The 19876-nt window shown below is 37.4% G+C and overlaps 1 protein-coding gene across 2 annotated transcripts in view; it reads right to left on the bottom strand.

Annotated features, from left to right (window-relative positions):
- LOC136030076 (uncharacterized) overlaps positions 1 to 19876 on the bottom strand; it is a 44248-nt gene that overhangs the window by 5177 nt on the left and 19195 nt on the right. The window contains exons 3-6 of one of the 2 annotated variants that reach the window (XM_065708722.1): positions 12352 to 12472; positions 5035 to 5107; positions 3513 to 3671; positions 2803 to 2930 (exon numbers count right to left, since the gene is read on the bottom strand). In XM_065708722.1, the coding sequence (XP_065564794.1) occupies positions 2803 to 2930; positions 3513 to 3671; positions 5035 to 5107; positions 12352 to 12472 (481 nt within the window). Of the gene's footprint in view, positions 1 to 2802; positions 2931 to 3512; positions 3672 to 4937; positions 4999 to 5034; positions 5108 to 12351; positions 12473 to 19876 lie in introns of both variants that reach the window. The other variant, XM_065708723.1, reaches the window with a different exon arrangement.

The raw sequence follows: 19876 nt of genomic DNA, 5'->3' as shown, positions 1-19876 counted from the left end.
TTTGGAGAAGACTCAGATGACAAAAAATTCAAAGTTCTAGTTCCCTTTTTCAGAATCAAAAGTGATTGGATGGACACTAGTCCCTCCCCATTTCCCTAAATAAGTCCGATATAATTTTTTACATAGGCATTTTGTTCAAAATAAACAAAAAATCATATAACAAAAAACTCAAGGGATAACACAGACCCCCAGAACCTAGGGGGATGTGTTGTAAACTATGCCCCCGGAGCATATAGGGCTTTTATGGAAGGGATGGTAGTACAAACTTCGGAGGGGGCTCATTTGATTGTAGGTCGAAATTTCTAGTGCCCTTTTTAAGAGTCAAAAGCGATCAGAGGGTAACTAGTCCCCCCACCAAGGCCCTTTTTTCCCCAAATGCATCCAATCAAAATTTTGGGATAGCCACTTTGTTCAAAATAGTTTAAAGATAAAATAACAGAAACTTCGAGGTTGACACAACACATAAGAGCCTGGGGGCAAATATTGTAAGCTATACACCGGGGGTATATAAGGTTTTTATGTAAGGGGTGGTCATATAAACTTCAGAAGTTTCTCACTTGATTAGAAATTGGAAGTTCTAGTTACTATTTGAAGAGTTAAAAGCGAAAAGAGGGTATATACCCCCCTCACGGTCAAGTGTTGTAAATTAAGTCCCAGGGGCATATAATGAAAGGAATTTTTATGGGAGGAATGATCGTATAAACTTCAGAGGGGGCTCATTATAATGGAAATTGAAAGTTCTAATGCCCTTTTTAAGAGTCAAGAGGGACCGGAGGACCACTATCCACTCTTCTCTCCTTACCCAAAATCCGTCCGCTCGAATTTTAAAGATAGTCATTTTGTTAAAATAAGTCAAAAGATTAGACAAAAAAACTCCACGGTCAAAACAACCCTCAGAGCCCGGAGGCAAGTGTTATATGTTATACCTAAGCTGCATATAAGGTTCTTGTATGAGGGTTTTGAAAATAATTCAAAGATCTGACTAGCCTAACCTCCACCCCACTCAAAAGACTTTTTAACGATATTTTATTCCAAAACTTAAAGGAGCTGACCCCTTGCCTTCTCTGCAGCGCCCCCCCCCCAAAAAAGCACTTATTAACAACATTTTAGTCCAAAAACTATGGAAAATCCCCCCTGGCCGTCTATGACTTGACCTCCCCCCCCCAAAAAAAAAACAGAAAACAAAACAGCTTATTAACAACATGTTATTCCAAACTTATGGGAGCTGACCCCTTGACCTCCAAGACCCGATGACTCTCCCTCCCCCGAAGAAAATTATCAATGATACATCATAGGAGCTGACTCCTGGCCGTGCCTCCATGTTCCAACCCTCCCCCCCAAAAAACAACAACCAAAAAACGAAAAAAAAACTTATTAGCCATATTTTATTCCAAGAAACATAGGAGCTGACCCCCGGCCGTTCCTCCATGGCCCTACCCTTCCGCCCACACCCACTCAAGAAACTCATTAACGATATTTCATTTCCAAAATCATGAGAATCCAGTTTAATTTTATTAGCTCTTTCCAAAGCTGCTCAGCACACCTATATTTTTCACGACAAACAAGAGTTAGGCTACTGCCCGTTTCCCTTACGGTAAAAGCATAAGACCTACTGCGGATTTGCCGTTTTACTAAAACGAATTACATTACAAATATTTTCTTTTGTACTTATCACAACATTAAAAATAAAATGAAAATTGCAGTGAATCCAGATCAGGATTTACCAATAGACCCACTAGGCACTGCGGCTTTCACTATTCCCGGAGTATTGGGTATTTCTCCGAAAAACAGAGCGACAAAACTGCTTAAGCCTAGAAGCGTCAAAGCTTTAAATCTGGTCCTGAGTGGAACAAAATATTGAGCTGGTGAGCTTTCAGTAATTAATATTATTATCTATCAAATATTCAGTTTAATTTTATTAGTTCTTGCCAAGACTGTTAATTGATTTAAAATAGAAAATTTTTAAAAACTTGAAATTTTGGCAATCAAGAACGAAGAGAAATTAATTAAAAGAACTTTCCGAATTTTTTTTTTTTTAAACTTATTAAACCATATTAAACTTAATATCGGAAGAAATAGAAACGTACAATAGCTCAAAATCAAAACGACCACAAAAGGTACTAATATAAATGAATAAATAAATCTTAAAACGAGTGAAACTTAAATTAAATATATAAACCAAGCTTGAAAGGAACAAAATCCCTACAAAAAAGAGTTTTGCGTTCTGCCTCCTTCTCTCACTGTAAAGTCTAAAACTCTAAAGTTTCGCTGAATACAAATTATATTACAAATGTTTCAGAATTTCAGAATTTCTCCATAATAGCTAATGCGCAATTATACATCATCAAACATAATTTAATAAGTCAAACATCCAGTGCATCAACCTAGTTAAATTAAACATTAAGATAATGTCCCATATATAATTTATCTTGAATCGGCTCCATGACTTTTCAGTAACGAATATGCCACCGTGCGGAATTACTTCCTCTGCAATTGCAATGCTAAATAAATAGTTTTTTGGATTCTTTTAAAATCATTGGCTATCTCAGAATTTTCAATCGATAGCAACTAGGTTTGGAATAAGGTTGTTGTTTTGTATCATAAAGTGGCAGAAAATGCCAGTTTCCCGTGTCACATTCTTTTTGATCATTTAAAATGGCACTAGAATTTTTTTATTTCCGTTCAAATAAGTTGTCTCTCAATCTTCAAGGATCATTGGTTTACGCTGTCGGATTATATACTTCATGAAAACATTTAATTCATCAAGGGTCTCAAAGTGTATAATTTAATTATTGAACTCACGTAACCATGTTAGCAACTGCTCTTCCAACTCCACCATATGTACCAACTATGTGACGATTAGCCAAACATGTTGCGCGTAAGGCACATTCAGATGGATGGTCGTAGTCACTCATTTCTGCAAATTGTGCCTATGAAAAGGTATATTACATCAATATGAAGAAGTATTATGTCTTTAAACAGATAGAGAAATAAAGAGAGGCAAAGATATATAGAAGCAAGGAGAGAGAGAGAGAAAAAGGAGCGAGAGAGACAAAGAAAGAGAGAGAGAGAGAGGGAGAGAGAGAAGGAAAGAGAGGAGAGAGAAGAGAGAGAGAAGAGGAGAGAGAGATGAGAGAGAGAGAGAGAGAGAGAGAGAGAGAGAGAGAGAGAGAGAGAGAGAGAGAGAGAGAGAGAGAGAGAGAGAGAGAGAGAGAGAGAGAGAGAGAGAGAGAGAGAGAGAGAGAGAGAGAGAGAGAGAGAGAGAGAGAGAGGAGAGAGAGAGAGAGAGAGAGAGAGAGAGAGAGAAGAGAGAGAGAGAGAGAGAGGAGAGAGAGAGAGAGAGAGAAGGAAGAGAGAGAGAGAGAGAGAAGAGAGAGAGAGAGAAAGAGAGGAAGAGAGAGAGAAAGAGAAGAAGAGAGAGAGAGAGAGAGAGAGAGAGAGAGAGAGAGAGCTTTTGACTTGTTTATTTTCATCCAAAATATGTCATGGCTCGACAAAAGAAGTCAACTTACCACCAGAGGTATTATGATAACTGGCAAATCTTTGGACATTACATCAGTGATATCTTCAGCCATTCCTCCCATCATTTCGTTCAGGAGAGAAAGTCTTGAAATTTCTATTGTCCGTCTTCTTCTTCCTGTTGTCGCCTGCGTTAGTTGGTTCAAAATGTTCTGAAGTTAAAATTACACAGAGTAATATTAATAGGCTATATTAAGAGAAAGAGGGTAAGAGAGACATCTACGTTCGAAGGGAATTTCATCTATAATTTCCAAGTTTTTCTTGGTGAAGGGGTTTGACTGGCAAGCAAACCTTTTGGTTTATATAAAATTGAACAAGAATGAAAATTTTAAATGTTCAAAAAACTATTGGAGTTAGCGATGTACCTCATTTTATTTTGAGCAGAAATCAGGTCAAATTCGGAAAATCTTTTATTAAACAATAAAAATACAACCACTTTAAGACGCCTTATGGTCACTTCGAAAGTGGCTCAAGCTGTAGAGCCAATTGCTAACCTTAATTTGGGAGAAAATTTTATATATTTCAAAAATTGATTTAAGTGACAAAATTTTTTGTTCATTATTCAATTAACCTTTTGATTCCAAAAGGCTTACAAAATGCAAGCGTCTAAAAAAATTATTCCTATAAGAAACTAAAAATACACACAAATTATCCAGAGAGACATTTATAATGAAAAAAATTCTTCTTTACAGAAACCTCTAAATTAAACTAAGCAAAACATATACTCGTTTAAGTTAAGATAATAAAGAAATATTAATTTCAGCACTATAGTCTCGGAAAATCAACAGATCCCCTCAATTAATTAATGATGCTGACGGATTATATATGCTTAGCTGGGATAACTTATGTTGGGATTTTCAATTAATCGGTATTTTCAACAGTTTAATTTTAAATCCTTATTCAAAATTTATTAAAAGCGAAGACTTAGTAAGAACGACGCTGAGAATGGGCGGTGGGTCCACTTTTTCAATATTTACAAGTGTTCCATTAAAAATGATGATATATCACTGCTTTTAACGATTTTTATTTGTCGATTGTATGAAAAGGTTTTAACTGATCTTAAAATAGCTCATTGGCTGGCTTCCAAGTAAGTTCACACTGCATTTTGTTTACCCACTTCAATGTAACATTTGTGACAATTCATTTAGTTTATTTTGTTTAAGTAGAGCTTATTTTTGCCAATGTTTTCTTTCCTTTAAATTCTTTCTTACTTTCTTTAAAATTCCTTCTTTCTTTTTTTGTTTTCTTTCTTGTTTTCTTTCTTGCTTTCACTCTTGCTTTCTTTCTTTCGAATTCATTCCTTTCAAATGTACAGAAGAAACAATTGGCTTATAAAAATCAATTAGGTCTAATCGACATACAAGAATTCAGTGCAAAGGAACAGTTAGGAGTAGAATGCGAAATTCAAAAAACCTTACCCGTAGGACAGATAGCAGTCCAAGCAATCCAAAGAGCCCCAAAGCAGAGTTGCAGTCGTAGCTGAAAAGACGAAAAATCATATAAAAAACAGCCTACCTGAATTAAGTTTAGCAACAGAAGAAAGCCTAACAGAGATACTGCTGAATGGTTGACTGAGCTTTGACCGTATCTGAAAAATAAAAACTGAGTTTTCGTAACTCACACAATAAGCCAATCCTAAAAAATAGAAATCACACCGGAAAACAAATTTAAATCGAGTACAGCCCAATGAATACGAACGAAATAATAATAGAAATTAGCTACAGAATTTTGATATTTATGTATAGAAACTGAACATTAAAATTTATTACAGAAAAAAATGGTCCTGATTTTAAATTCTTTCAGAAGATGTACTTCAAATAGATATTGAGGGAAATCAAGCCTCTATATTCCCTTGATTTGGGAAAATCGGAAAAAAAGAAGACACGAAACAATATCGACGTCCTTGCTTTGTCATAGGTTCAATGGCTTGGAAGTGGTAAACAGAAACTATTTGGAGGGTCCAGGATAATGTACAGTGGGCCTGAAAAGAAACGAGAACACAGGGTAGCCATTATTCCTTCAGGAAAAATGTCCAAATACATCGTTTTAATTTGGTAACCTATCTACCCCAGATAAATATCTATAAGGCTAATTGGAGGCCATGCAAAGATGACACTATTTGCTTTTTATGCAACGACGAATGATGCAGGAGATGAAATAAAGTAAGAATTCTACAATGACTTAAATGCCACAATTAAGGAAGCACCATTGCATGATATCAGATGTTTGGCAGATGATTTTAACGCCAAGGTTGGAAACGACCAAACCCGTTGCCCTGAAGTCATGAGAAATGAAGGTATAGGCATTAAAAATGAAAATGGAGACTGCCTGATAGACTCTGCACTATCAAATGACCTTATTATCGGTGCCACATTTTTCAAGCATAAAGATATCGAAGAATAGACATGGACGTCCCCAGACAGAATGACAATAAACAGATTGACTATACACATATAAGCAGATAATAGCGAACAAGTCTTTATGATACCCGCTCATTCAGAGTGGAAAACATTAGCTCTGGTCATTCACTTAAAATAGCAACAATCAGAATCAAGTTGTCAGTCCTGAAAAAGAAGATGTCTTCGCCAAAAGCGCAATTTGACTCGGACAAACTATCATATACGGACATCAAAAAAGAATTCATCACAGAGCTGCGTAACAGATTTGTAGTTCTAAAATCCCTTAAAGAAATAGACGAAGAATGTATATGGAGAAAAAACCGAGGAAAATTTCATGAAGCTGCTAATTTAGTCCGTGGTTTTACGAAAAGACCAAAAGACCAATGGCTGCTGGATGAAACGTGGAACTATATTGAAAAACTAAACTTTTTTCTTCCTAATGGCACTGCTAAGAATCAGGTTTTCAACACCCTGACATACCAATATCATGACAAGATGGTAAAAAAAGTGCTAGGAAGGACAACTGTAACCACCATGAGAAGAAAGTGAAGCTCAAGAAGCTGCGATAAGAGGGGACTCGGAAACTTTGTACCGTCTGACCAACGAAATCGTCGGGAAAAATCAGATAATAGAAGGTCCTGTACGAGTCTTGAATCGGTATCTTGCAACAGATCCTGAAGATGTGTGCAAAGTGTGGGCAGACCATTTTCTAACGCCCTCCTAACACCTAACGCTTCTAAACCACCCGAACCAAGCACACCAACTAACGAACCACAAACTATCCCTGACATACCACCTTCAAATCAACATAGATTCCCCGAATGCCACAGAGATTTGTACGGCGGCAAAACAGCTGAAAAATGGACGATGCCCAGGCGAAGACAGAATCACAGCATAAATAACTAAGATGACTGTCATTCCTTGCATGAATTTATGCACCAAATTCTTCAAGACAATGTGGGAGTCGGAAATATTGCCTAAAGATTGGACTAGAAGCAAACTTTTCAAAAAAGGAGATACCACGAAGTGTGAAAACTGGCGTGGTATCTGCCTCCTTTAAATCCCAGGAAAGTTGTTTGCTCCCATAATCCTCAAAAGAATGAAAGCATATCTTGGCAGACAAATAAATGAACAGCAACACGGCTTCTGTCCAAACAACTCCTGTAATTACCTCGTATTTGTCCTCAAAGATGCTGCTGGAAGACACCAATAAGAGGAGAAGGAAATTATACCTTGTTTTCATTGATTTTGAGAAAGCTTTTGACTCAGTATATAGAGCAACGCTCTCAAAAATACTCTCATATTACGGAATACCGGAAAAAATAATAAACTTATCATTGCTTTCTACAAAGATACAGAATGTTGTGTACAAAATGAACAAGGGAATACATGACGGGAGTGAAAAAAGGACGTGTATTCTCCCCCCACTGTTCATCCTTTTTGTTTACTACATCTTAAGTAAATGCGAGGGATATGGATTGATACTGGTGAGCGGGCCATGCTTGGAGATCTTGATTTTGATGACGACATAAGCCTTCTTGAAACTTACAAACTGATACCGCAGACCTTTTTAAATAGTGTTAAAGATGCAGCAGAGCGATTTGGATTAAAAATAAACACAGAAAAAAGAATGCCTACCAGTGGATCTCATCTTGATATTAGGTGAGGAAATGACCGAATAGAGCAGATGGTTGAGTTCAGTACCTCGGCAGTACAATCAAAAAACACTGGCTCAAACGCAAGAGAAGTCCAATTTAGGTTGGGACAAGCGCGACGGGCGTTTAACCGTCTCAGACGAGTTTTGGAAATTTCAAAACTACTCTTTGAGGCTAAAGCTAAGACTGTTCCAAAGTAATATTTTGTCAATGCTGCTCTATGGATCTGAGACCTGGTACCTTAATCAGCAACAATAGAAAAAAAATACAATCATTCAAAAACAATTGCCGCAGAACAATTCTAATTGTAAACTGGCCCCAGAGGATAATATATGAAACCATCAGCCAACAGGTTTAGCTACCTTTGATAACAAACGCTATCCATCAACGTAGGTGGCGTTACGTTGGACATGTCATCAGGATGGGCAGTAATCACTTGACAAAACTCTATCCTCTTCTGGCAACCAGAAGGATCGAGAAGACGTGGCCACCCTAAAAATACCAAAAGACGTTCATACAGAAGAGGTTTGTCAAATATACATACATCTTTACAGCCCGAATGGGAAAATATACTAGCTGCAGCACATCTCCGAGATGACTGGAGGCTTTTTGTGGATTCCCTGGTTGCCTCTGGAGGCATAGGAGGAACTAAAGTCCAAGGTAATTTCCTTCATTTGAAGGAATATATTTAGACTAGACATGAAGTACGGTGACATCTTCCCTTATATTGTAGAAATGTTAATTTTAATAGGAAATATTAGACTTAGGATGTCTAGTGGTTAGGATAAAAAGTTTAATCTAAACAACAAGAGGGGAGATTTGATAGCTGTGACAGCCTCCCTCGTATTAGAAAAATAAATTATATTTAGAGCAAATGCACTTAAAGGACCCTAGTTGCACTTGAATCCTTGTTGTACAAAAGTTAAACTGTTACGAAGATACAAAGAACAGCAAAGGATTGAGAAGATGGCCCCATTGTGTTTAGGATAACCTTTACAATAATATTATAAATAAACAAATTAAATAATAAACACTTTTTTTTAATGAAAGCAAAGATCCAAATTAAATCTTTAAAAGAAACAGAAACTATCCTATGTGTGAGGGGAGCTACTGCGCTACCCCTCCGAACTATTTTCTCAATGCTCTAGCACTTTATGATTAAAAAGATTATTTTTGTCACAATTTTCCGGGAATAATACGTTCATATATTTTGTTTCTTTTGTTTTATACGACAAAACAATTGAAAAGTTTGGAGGTGCAAAAATAGTAAATAATGTACTTGAAATTATTGACTGGCAACGTTTGTCACACTGTTTAAGATAGGTCTCATTCTCAGTTGACCGCAAAGGAAGAACACGCATTGATGAATTTGAAGTGGTGGTAGGCCCAGTCACTTTTACGGTAATTTCTGATCGTTTCACTGAAGTAATCACCAAAATAACGAAGTTATCTGTTACACAGAGGGTTCATTCACCCCTTGAAAATTGGAGAGAGGAATGTTGTATATACCATGATGCATATAGTTAAATAAGAAAATAATCAATCATCACCTCAGAGAATTTGCTACAGCCTTCTAGGAAAAATGTTTAGAATAGAGCAGACAGCCTGGAGACTGATTAAATTAGAAAGTACAGATGGAAATAAGGTATCCTAACATTTATTTCAAAATATCTATCATAAACTCTAACAGAACTGAATCCAATTCTTAGGTCAAATATAAAAGAAGAACAACGATAAAACTAAAAAATTGAGATTACACAAAATTATTAGCTTAAAAATTAAAGAATACAGTAAAATATAGACAATACAAGGTGAAGTCCAAATACACGAAATATAATAGATTGTAAAGGCAGGGGATGACTGAGTTATTTGAAAATTGACTTTTGTAGGGGATTGTTTTTCTAGATCCTTATTTGGATACCCTTATTGGGTTAAATTTTGATTTTTGATGTAGGAGGGTAAGGTAGGCAAGGTCTAAATGGGAAGAATGATCAATAACCAGTTAATTTGTCCAGGAGGTATGGAGTTTAATGTTGACGAAACGTGTGGTAATTTCTTTTTGTCCTATCTTCGAAGGTGGCCACATCCGTCCTACAGAGAAGGAGACATAAGAGATTTTGCCGCCATTAAAGACAATTCTCAGGCATAATATTTGGACTGCCTTTAGTTTGTCTGATAATTCCTTGGAAGTACCAGAAAACCGAATAGGATAGGAATATTTTAGAATTGGGCTTATAAATAAGAAGACAACTTTAAAGTACTGTGGATAAGGACATTTGAGCTTTTTAAGGAGCTTAAAGAGGGAGAATGTGCAAATAGTGAGTTACGAGACATTGTCAATACCTTTATCTGGTTTTAAATTGATGCCTAGTAATTCCGATTTACTAGCTGGCATTATGGGTGGGGGATAGGCCAAGTATAAGAATAGGAAGTGTTAAAAAATTAACTATTAAAATTGTCAGCTCATAAAGGATTGTCATTTCCTTAGTATTCGCTTGTATGTAATAGATATACACATCTTAAATGATAACCCAACACGTCTTAAGGCTATTGAGAATATTAGTAGTCAGTAAAAAAGATAGTTTTTATGCCATGAGTTATAAGTCAGACTAGCATCAAACAGAAACCGTGCTGAAGTAATATGGGAAGCTGAAGCTGTTTCAATGGTAAATATTGCAAGAAAGGTATGATGCAAGGAAACAACTGAAGTTACACTGAACTGAACCCACAATGACTAAACATGTTTTATGGCTTAATTGGTCTGAAATACGAATGGTTACTGAAGTTATTATAGATATTGGTAATTTTTGGAATCGTCTCACTCGAAGAGAATGATCAAATTCTCGAGTTTGTCAAAAATACAAGGTGACCGTGAACGCCCACTAAAACAGATCTAACCCAGAAAAAATATCCATTAATCAAAATCCTGCGCGAATGCTGTGTCGTTTACTAGGTTATGATTCCCTCGTGGGGCGCCACTCCTAAAGCGGGAATAGAGTTGACCAAAAGATCCCAGTCTTGCAGGTACTCCGAAAAGGTCAAGGCATCTTTTGGCAGAGGCCAGTGCCCATAGATCTGGATCTTGTGCCCTGACGCATTGGTCCTCCCATAGAGGATTCTCTCACGATAGTGTTCTGCGTCACCTTACACTTTAACCCATTCTTGGGAGAAGGTTTGTAACTCACGTGACGTGTGCACACGCCGGCTGGCCCCTTTGAGTGTACACATGAGGGACCTTCTTCCTCCTTCACCTGTGTTTACTGCCCCAGGCATTGGTGCCCCAGTTTGCATTATGGACCAATTTCTATTAAGTTCCTCAAAATGATCCAACATGGCTAACGATATCAGATGGATTTTGACCATATACATATTTGTTTCTCAAAACTAAAAGCTAAGTACCTCAAAATGATCTAACGTTACTAAAGATAATAGGCTCATTTTGACCATATATATCCTTGTTTCTCAAAACTAAAAGCTAAATTCCTCAAAATGGTCCAATATTGTTAAAGAAGTTTATTTTAAAGCTTTCGGATGCTAATTTTAATATTTTTTTGTCGCAAAAAAGTAACCATTTTGCAAGTTACGCAATTAGGCGAACAATCAGGATTTTTATCTTAGGTGGAAGGGGGATAGACTACCAAAAAATATAAATATATCGTAACAATAATCAATCTCAAACATATCAACAATAGTTCTTCCCCTAAATTGATTTCCTTTTAATTTCTCGTAATTTCTTTTAATTGTTCTTAGGTTTTTGTCGCGTAGACCTACGGAATTCGAACTTTCCAAGGAAAAATAAACGAAGAAGATAAAAGTAGCGAAAACAATAAGTCTTCAAAATAAAAGTAGAACTAAGATAAGGAATAAGAAAACCTAATATGAAATTTAACTATATAGCAATTTTCAGTTCAATTAAATACTCAAAGCATCGTTTCATTTTTACTTTGGGCCTTGGAGGAGACTTGAAGTCGATTTTATCGTGAAAGGAGAAATACTGCTCAGTTTAAGTTTTACCAAATTTTGAAACAAGAAATGGAAAAATAATGGCATTCATGACTATTAAAAATCCGCCAAACTGAGTAGGATATTTTTTCTATAGTTTTAATTTTTTTCTATAGCTTTCATACGCAAAACTTGGACATTTTTTTTCGTTGCACAATTAGTAACCATTTCGCATGTTACGCGAAAAAATACCATAGATGAAAAATATCAGAAAATACGAATTATAGGGTAAATACAAGAAATTAAATAATGAAAATCGCTAAAACATCAAAATTAAAGAGAAAGGAAGATTTGTATGGGTCAATGGGAGAGGAGGTATGCGTAATGATTCGTCTTTTCACTTTTAAGTTTACACGAAACTTGGAGAAAATAAAAAGAAGTGAAAACGTCTGGAATATTGGGTACATTTCACTTAATAATTACTTTTTAACATTTTTTCCATGCCTTTAGCTTCAGTGGTTTGGATTCATAATAACTATAATAAAATATAAACTATAAAAATATAAAATATAAACTTTTTTTATTTATACAGTTGAAAATATAAATTATAATAAATAAAAAAACGAAACTAAAAAAAATACATAATTTCATGAAAACAGGCGTACAAGGGCTGAGAACCCAGTCTGCTCACTGTGGCAAGCGAAAGAAAGCGATGAAAGGATGAGTTTGCAAGGGTCGAAGGCCCAAGCCAGCGGAGGGATACGAAAAAAGGGTGAAGGGATGATTTTTACTCCTACATAATGCATACCAAGAAAACGTGATAAAATTTAATTTACCCTCCGTATCCACCACTGCCTCCGTATCCACTTTCTGAAACACTGCTGTCCTTCCTTGTTGCTCCATAGTAGTGTTTTCTTGCTTCTCTTGACTGTTGCTTTTCGAAAGCATTTGTGGAATCTTAAAAGCAAAAAGCGTTTAAAACGGTATGAATATTCAGTTGCTGTTTTTTACAGGGACAAGTAGCAAGCTTGTCTTTACTACAGCAGGGATCGAATCTTGGTGCTCCGTAATGCCATGCAGAGCATCAATCCACTTTGCTACACCAGGTTTTTAAAACGGTATGCGGGGATGTTTATTTTTCTGGTTGTGTACCTGAAAATTTTGAGACGAATGTTCCAAAGATAATCAAATCATCAAGATATCGACATCAGAGATCTTCTGTCATCTAGTTGTGGGAGTCACAGTAAAGGTACTATACTCTAGCGAAAAGTTCTATACTCTCTATTGAAATTTTTTATGACCCCGCCTTCGCGCCCGCGTAAAGACTAATGTTTCAGATGGAAAACCAAGTAGCAACCGAAACTATGGCTTTGATGTATATATTTCTGCTGACGTGTTGCTCTGACGGTCCGTCAACTTGCCTGCGCAATGAAATACGTTTCATGTTTGGATAAACATTTCGTACTGCATATTGCTTACACTTTGATGGGAGTTTACTAATGGTTTGTTCCAAGAATCTTTACTGTGGCGTTTTGAGAAACACCTACCTAAGGACAGTAGGCTAGAACAACTAGAAACCGCTTGTGCCACACCAACACCTAGTTGGTGGGGGCGCTTTGCCCCCCCCCAATCCAACCCGCGCGCGTAAGTCATTACGCACCATATTAGTTACTCGCCATTGTAGTTGTGTCCCTGTGTCCCACCTGTGAATATATATATATATATATATATATATATATATATATTTATATATATATATATATATATATATATATATATATATATATATATATATATATATATATATATATATATATGAAAAGAGAAATCACCAATGCAACAGCACAAACACATTAAAAAAAAAAGGAAGACAGATGGAGAAAAGGAAGACTGTTTTCCTACATTAGTGATTAATATAGACCAGCACTTGAATGAGGCCTTATTCCTACTCATCCATACAATCACATAGGTCAAACAGCATAGCCATACACAATCAACCATAAAGAATAATCCATGGACAGGCAGTCGTGTCGTCAATAAGTGTAAGTCGTCATTTACCAAACAATAAAAACAATAAAGACAAATAATTCAGAGGCAACAACCATCTAAGAAATGATCTTCTAGACCAGCGCCATGACTAGGTTCAAGAGTAAGCTAACGTTCTTATATATATATACTAGCTGTTGAGGTGATGCTTCGCGCCACCCCAACACCTAGTTGGTGGGGGCGCTTCGCGCCCCCTCAAGCCCCCCCGCGCGCGTAAGTCGTTACGCGCCATATTAGTTACGCGCCATTGTAGTTGTGTCCCTGTGTCCCACCTGTGAATATATATATATTTATATATATATATATATATATATATATATATATATATATATATATATATATATATATATATATATATATATATATATATATATACTACATAAAACTTGCGAATATTCAACATTCTTGGCTGTCCCATTGTCTGTGCATTTAAATAGAGTGTCAGGTTTACCGACTCTTGAACATGCAACATATAATTGTCCATGGGAAAAAAAAATCTGTATTCAGATCTATATCTCATTATTCTAATGATTACCCTTGAGCTTTGTTGATGGTGATTGCTAATCGAACATTCCCTGAGTCCCCATCGTCATTTATATATCCCCCTGTGCCCCCGGCGTCCCCGTTGTTGTTGTTTCCCTGTGTCCCGGTCGTCATTTGTGTCCCGGTGTCCCTGTCTGTAATTTCTCTTTGAGTGCCCTGGTCGTCATTTATATTCCCTGTGTCCCCGGCGTCCCCGTTGTTGTTTCCCTGTGTCCCGGTCGTCATTTGTGTCCCGGTGTCCCAGCCTGTAATTTCTCTTTGAGTGTCGCGGTCGTCATTTATATTCCCTGTGTCCCGGTCGTCATTTGTGTTTCGGTGTCTCGGTCTGTAATTTCTCTTTGAGTGCCCTGGTCGTCATTTATATTCCCTGTGTCCCGGTCGTCATTTGTGTCCCGGTGCTTTGTTGATGGTGATTGCTAATCGAACATTCCTTGTGTCCCGGTCACTTTCTCTTTGAGTGTCCCGGTCGTCATTTATATTCCCTATGTCCCAGTGTCCCGGTCGTCATTTGTGTCCCGATGTCCCGGTCTGTAATTTCGTCAGTCGACGAACATGACGTCAGTCGACACACAAACTTGACGTCACTCGACAGACACACAGATAACTTATTTATATATATATATATACTAGCTATTGGGGTGGCGCTTCGCGCCACCCCAACACCTAGTTGGTGGGGCACTTCGCGCCCCCCCAAGCCCCCCGCGCGTGTAAGTCGTTACGTGCCATATTAGTTACGCGCAATTGTAGTTGTGTCCCTGTGTCCCACCTGTGAATATAGATAGATTTATATATGTGTTTCAAACTACGTAAAAATTGCGAATATACAACATTCTTGGCTTTCCCATTGTCTGTGCACATACAAAGCCGTATGTAATAATAATGACGTCATATGCAAACACTCTTTTTACAAACAAACAAACATGCATACACATAACTCGTTTTTATATAAATAGATAGATAGATAGATACAATACAAATTAACTGCGTAAAACTTGCGAATATACAACATTCTTCGCTGTCCAATTGTCTTTGCATATAAATAGATTGTCAGGTTTACCGACCCTCGAACATGCAACGTACAATTGTCCATGGGAAAAACAATCAGTATTAAGATCTATACCACATGTTTCTAATGATTGACCTTGAGCTTTGTTAATGGTGATTGCAAATGCTAATCGAATTGGGAATTGCAATCTTTTAAATTGAAAAAGCAGATCCGTTGGAATCATGGGAATGCGAGGAATAAGAACAGCCTCACCCTCAAAAGGCCCTGTCAAGATTGTGGCCTCTATTAGGTTTTCCATTGTTTTTTTTTTTTTACGGCAAGTCGCGTGCCATTGCAAAGCTTTGCTGGGTTGATATTTCTTAAAAGTATTATTGGTACGCCTATTTTTAGTTGTAGTATGTGTGGTAGAAACCCTGAAAGATCTATGGAATTTAAAAATTCAGATGGATAATTAACCGCTTCATTTGGTTCCAAAACTGTGCCGACTGACTTGTAAAGGACTGCCTGGTCTCGAATCTTGGTCAAAACAATATTGTTGATTTCGTGGACGTCTATATTTTTGGGTGCGAGAATCGCTCTTTCACTTAGCCATTTATTATTTTTATAATTTTTTAGAATATTCGGAAATACTTTTTCAATCAATTCATTTTTGGATGTCACTAAATTACAGAAATCAGCAGGTAGTTGTATACGTCCTGAAATTGAGTCTACTGGGAGCTTTCCGTTTCCAATTGCCAGCAATTGATCTGAAAATGTTTGACCAGAGTCATCGTTTTGCAATCGGACACGAATATTTGTAGTTAATTTTAATATTTTTACGTGTGCCCATAAATTAGAATTTTTCAGGCAAGCATTCATTTTGTCTGCAGGAGTTGATCTAGGTATTATAGGTAATGTTTGCCTGAAATCTCCCGCAAGTAATATTAATGTGCTGCCAAAGGGTTTCGACTTCCCTCTCAAATCTTTCAAGCATTGATCCAGAGCCTCGAGCGATTTTTTGTGTGTCATTGTGCACTCATCCCAAATAATAAGTTTTCATTGCTGCAATACTTTACCCATCCCAGATGATTTGGAAATATTGCACGTGGGAGTTTCTGTAGAATGCAAATTCAGAGGCAATTTCAAAGCGGAATGAGCAGTTCTTCCACCAGGCAGCAATGTTGCGGCTATTCCGGACGACACAATTGCCAACGCTATATCATTTTTTGATCGAATTGATGCCAGAATCAGTTTTATCACAAACGTTTTACCAGTACCTCCTGGCGCATCCAAAAAGAAAATTTCTGCAACGTTGTTATCGACACAATGCATTATCGTATCATAAATGTCTTTTTGTTCCGACGTTAACTTGGAAATGTTATTTTTTACATACGACAATAGATCACTCGTACTGTAACTTTGTTCACGATCCAATTCTACACATGTCGAAACAGCAGCGATACGGTTAGGTGAAGGCATTCCCAAATCCTGAAGAGGTTTGTTTGCCATACGTACGCACAAATCTTCTATAATAACTAAAGTGTAGTTATAAATTTCTGATGTAAAATCAAAAGTCATATCTGACGTATCTAACTGTTTTCGATGGAGTATATCTTCGGACATTTTTGACTTATATTTTTCCCATAACTCTGTAGGAGCTGATGGAGAGCAAGTTGTTAAAATGATGCCAAACAATGCACGAATTTGACTTGGGGTTGACGTTTCGCACGCGTCATTGATGCAGTTATCCCAGTGTTGGTCATTCTCCAATAAATTCAGAGCCTGGCATGCACTACGGTAAGTGTCATGTATAGTACCGTTTACAGTTCTCAAATACTCAAAGGATGTCGGACCGGGTACATTCACCAAAAGCAGGCGTAGAAAGAAGCATTCATGTTGATTGGGGTGAACGGTGTCGAGTCTTCCTATCGTGGTATCTTTGAAGATGGTAGGTTGGCCGTCGACTGACTTACCCTGTTTTCGACGTTCAAATACTTTATTTTTAGTATTCCACGTGTAATACGAAGGCACTTCAGTATACAGCAGTGTTTTTGTAAAAGAATCATTTTTGCAAAGCGAAAAAAAAGCTGTTAATGTTGTATCCGGTGGATTCAGGGCTCTTTGTTGCACGTTGGTTTCTGTGAAATAAACACGTTGACCATTCTGTAAATGTACCGCAAAGTGAACAACACCTGGACTACGTTCATGTATCGGAAATGAAAGAATTCGCCAAACAGCTTTATTACTACTTATGTATCTTCCAGCCTGATATTGTACGATTTCGTCGAAATCCTTGATTTCGGGCTGCAAGCCAAAAACTGCCATGTCACTGCCTTTGTTGACGTATTTACATATGTATTTGATTGCCTTTACGGAGTTACAGTATTCAACGTTTATGTGTGCATTAAATGTTTTTGATAATAATGGGGAATATGGAACAACCCACTGGTTATCTACTTCGATGGTGGTACCGTTACGCTTCTTTATTATTGCTGTTTTACCGCCATCTTCAGTAGATCTTCTTCTATATTCTGGGTAACCATCATTGCCAGTAATTGTGTTTGATACTAAAAGTCGAGGATATTGCTTTGTGCACCTTCCTTTGGCCATGCATGGTGAATTTTCGTTCAGTGCACCGCAAGGTCCATGTATCATATTTTTTACAATAATATCATGTAACCCCTTATCGACATTTTTATCAGGTATTTCAGCGGAAATCACATCATCAATTTCGTTCGAAGTAATTTTTTTATGTAGCCAGATTAGTATATGTGCGTGTGGCAAACATCGTTTTTGCCATTCCACTGAGTACATCCAGCATCGCACTGACCCAAACACTTCAAGTTTTACTATGTAGTTTATCACTGATTTCAACTTTTGCCGGAAGACACGGGCCGTAATGTCATACCTGTGAACCGCCGATTGTCCTTGTAAAAGCTGCAGTATCTCGGCCCAAGATTGATTACATGTAAATGTAATAAATAAATCTGGACGACCATGGAGACAAACATACGCAATAGCATCTTGAGCATATTCATGCATATGACGGGGACTGCCAGCATATGACGAAGGTAAAATTGTTAATCCTCCAATGTTTGTGGTATTACCGTCATTTATAACTGCATCTCGCAAATGAATGTATTGTTCAGAGCGGAGCTTGGTCTGATTCAGGCGGATATATAGCAAACGTTCTGATTCAATTTTAGCATACATATCAACGACAAATTGGTGAAACAATTCACGGCATTTTAAAATATAATTTTCTTCATCCTGCCGAATCATTAGTCTATAGGAATAATAATGCATTGCACTGCATTTCTTATTCATTTCTTTGTTAGTGGCTGGATTCATAAATTTAATATTAAAGTGATAGCCGTCGGCTCCATCCCAAAAAATGATAGGATATTGTAGGGCATCGTAGCATCGATGAGTTTCAGCAATTCTTAAGAACTGAGCGTTTCGCTTATGAAGAATAATATCTCGAGGTAAAAACTGATCACCGACAATAACGATTGCCACTTCGTCGATAGTTGGAGCATTGTATCTACGCACATGTTGGCCAGGAGGCGTTTTGTCAGCGGAAATAACAATTTTATGCGTATCAGTAGGCATCAAATCGATGGCTGTTTTGAACAGACGCACTAAATTATTATTTTCGTGGAAAAGATGTTGCAATTGGGAAACGATTGTCCTTTCAACGTTGGGAGAAATTTCGCAACGTGCATTCAATTCAGAATTTCTATCACTGATGAAGTACAATTGTAAAAATTTATGATTCTCGCCTGAGAATGGTAGAAGGGACCCTGCTCTATGATAAATTTACCCTTTTACTTTGAAAGTAGACATAAATTGATCTGGATTTTCGATTTGGGCTCCAAACGACGTCATTTGGAAACATGAGTTATATTTTCTGATTTGTGACAAAAAACGCTTAGATTCTGACTTAGTTCCAGTAAGGAAAGTCTTCAATGGCTCTGGTGGTGCAGCCAATAGAGGAAGTTTAACTTTTCCTGAGGCACAACACATTCCCATTGTTTCACCATTGAATTTCAAGGCTTTGCAATAGAGACAAATTTTAGACATAGTCCCGATTTGAACACATCTACTCAAGCTATAATCATCGACTGGGCTGTACCTGAATGCCAGGCGATAACTTTCAGGTTGCTCTGATTCATTGGCACGCTTTCTTTTCTTACTTTCTCTATCAGCAGCAAGCCTGATTTCTTGCTGTTCTTGTGGTTCCTCGGCACGCCTTCTTTTTTCACTTTCTCTTTTAGCAGCAAGTCTGCTTTCGCATTGCTCTGGTAGTTCCTCGGCACGCTTTCTGTTCTTTCTTTCTCTATCAGCCTCAGGCCTGTTTCCTTGCTGTTCTTTTGATTCCTCGGCACGCTTTCTTTTCTGACTTTCTCTATCAGCAGCAAGTTTTTTGGCATAGACTGTTTGAGCATCTTCCTCGGCTGTTGCCATTGTAAGTTCATCAGTCATTTTAAAGTTAAACATTAATAGATTTCTACGTGAACGCATGTCTTAAATATCTTTAATGACGTCACCGTCATAACAAAAATGACGACAACTAACTTCTTGACGTCAGTCAACACACAAACATCACGTCACCTGACAGACACATCCACAGACAACTTATATATATATATATATACTAGCTGTTGGGGTGGCGCTTCGCGCCACCCCAACACCTAGTTGGTGGGGGCGCTTCGCGCCCCCCCCAAGCCCCCCCGCGCGCGTAAGTCGTTACGCGCCATAATAGTTACGCTCCATTGTAGTTGTGT

This window comes from Artemia franciscana, chromosome 8, assembly GCF_032884065.1.
Source record: "Artemia franciscana chromosome 8, ASM3288406v1, whole genome shotgun sequence".
Classification (NCBI taxonomy): domain Eukaryota; kingdom Metazoa; phylum Arthropoda; class Branchiopoda; order Anostraca; family Artemiidae; genus Artemia; species Artemia franciscana.
The sequence above is the reverse complement of the archived record's forward strand: the minus strand, read 5'-3'. Positions and strand labels throughout refer to the sequence as shown.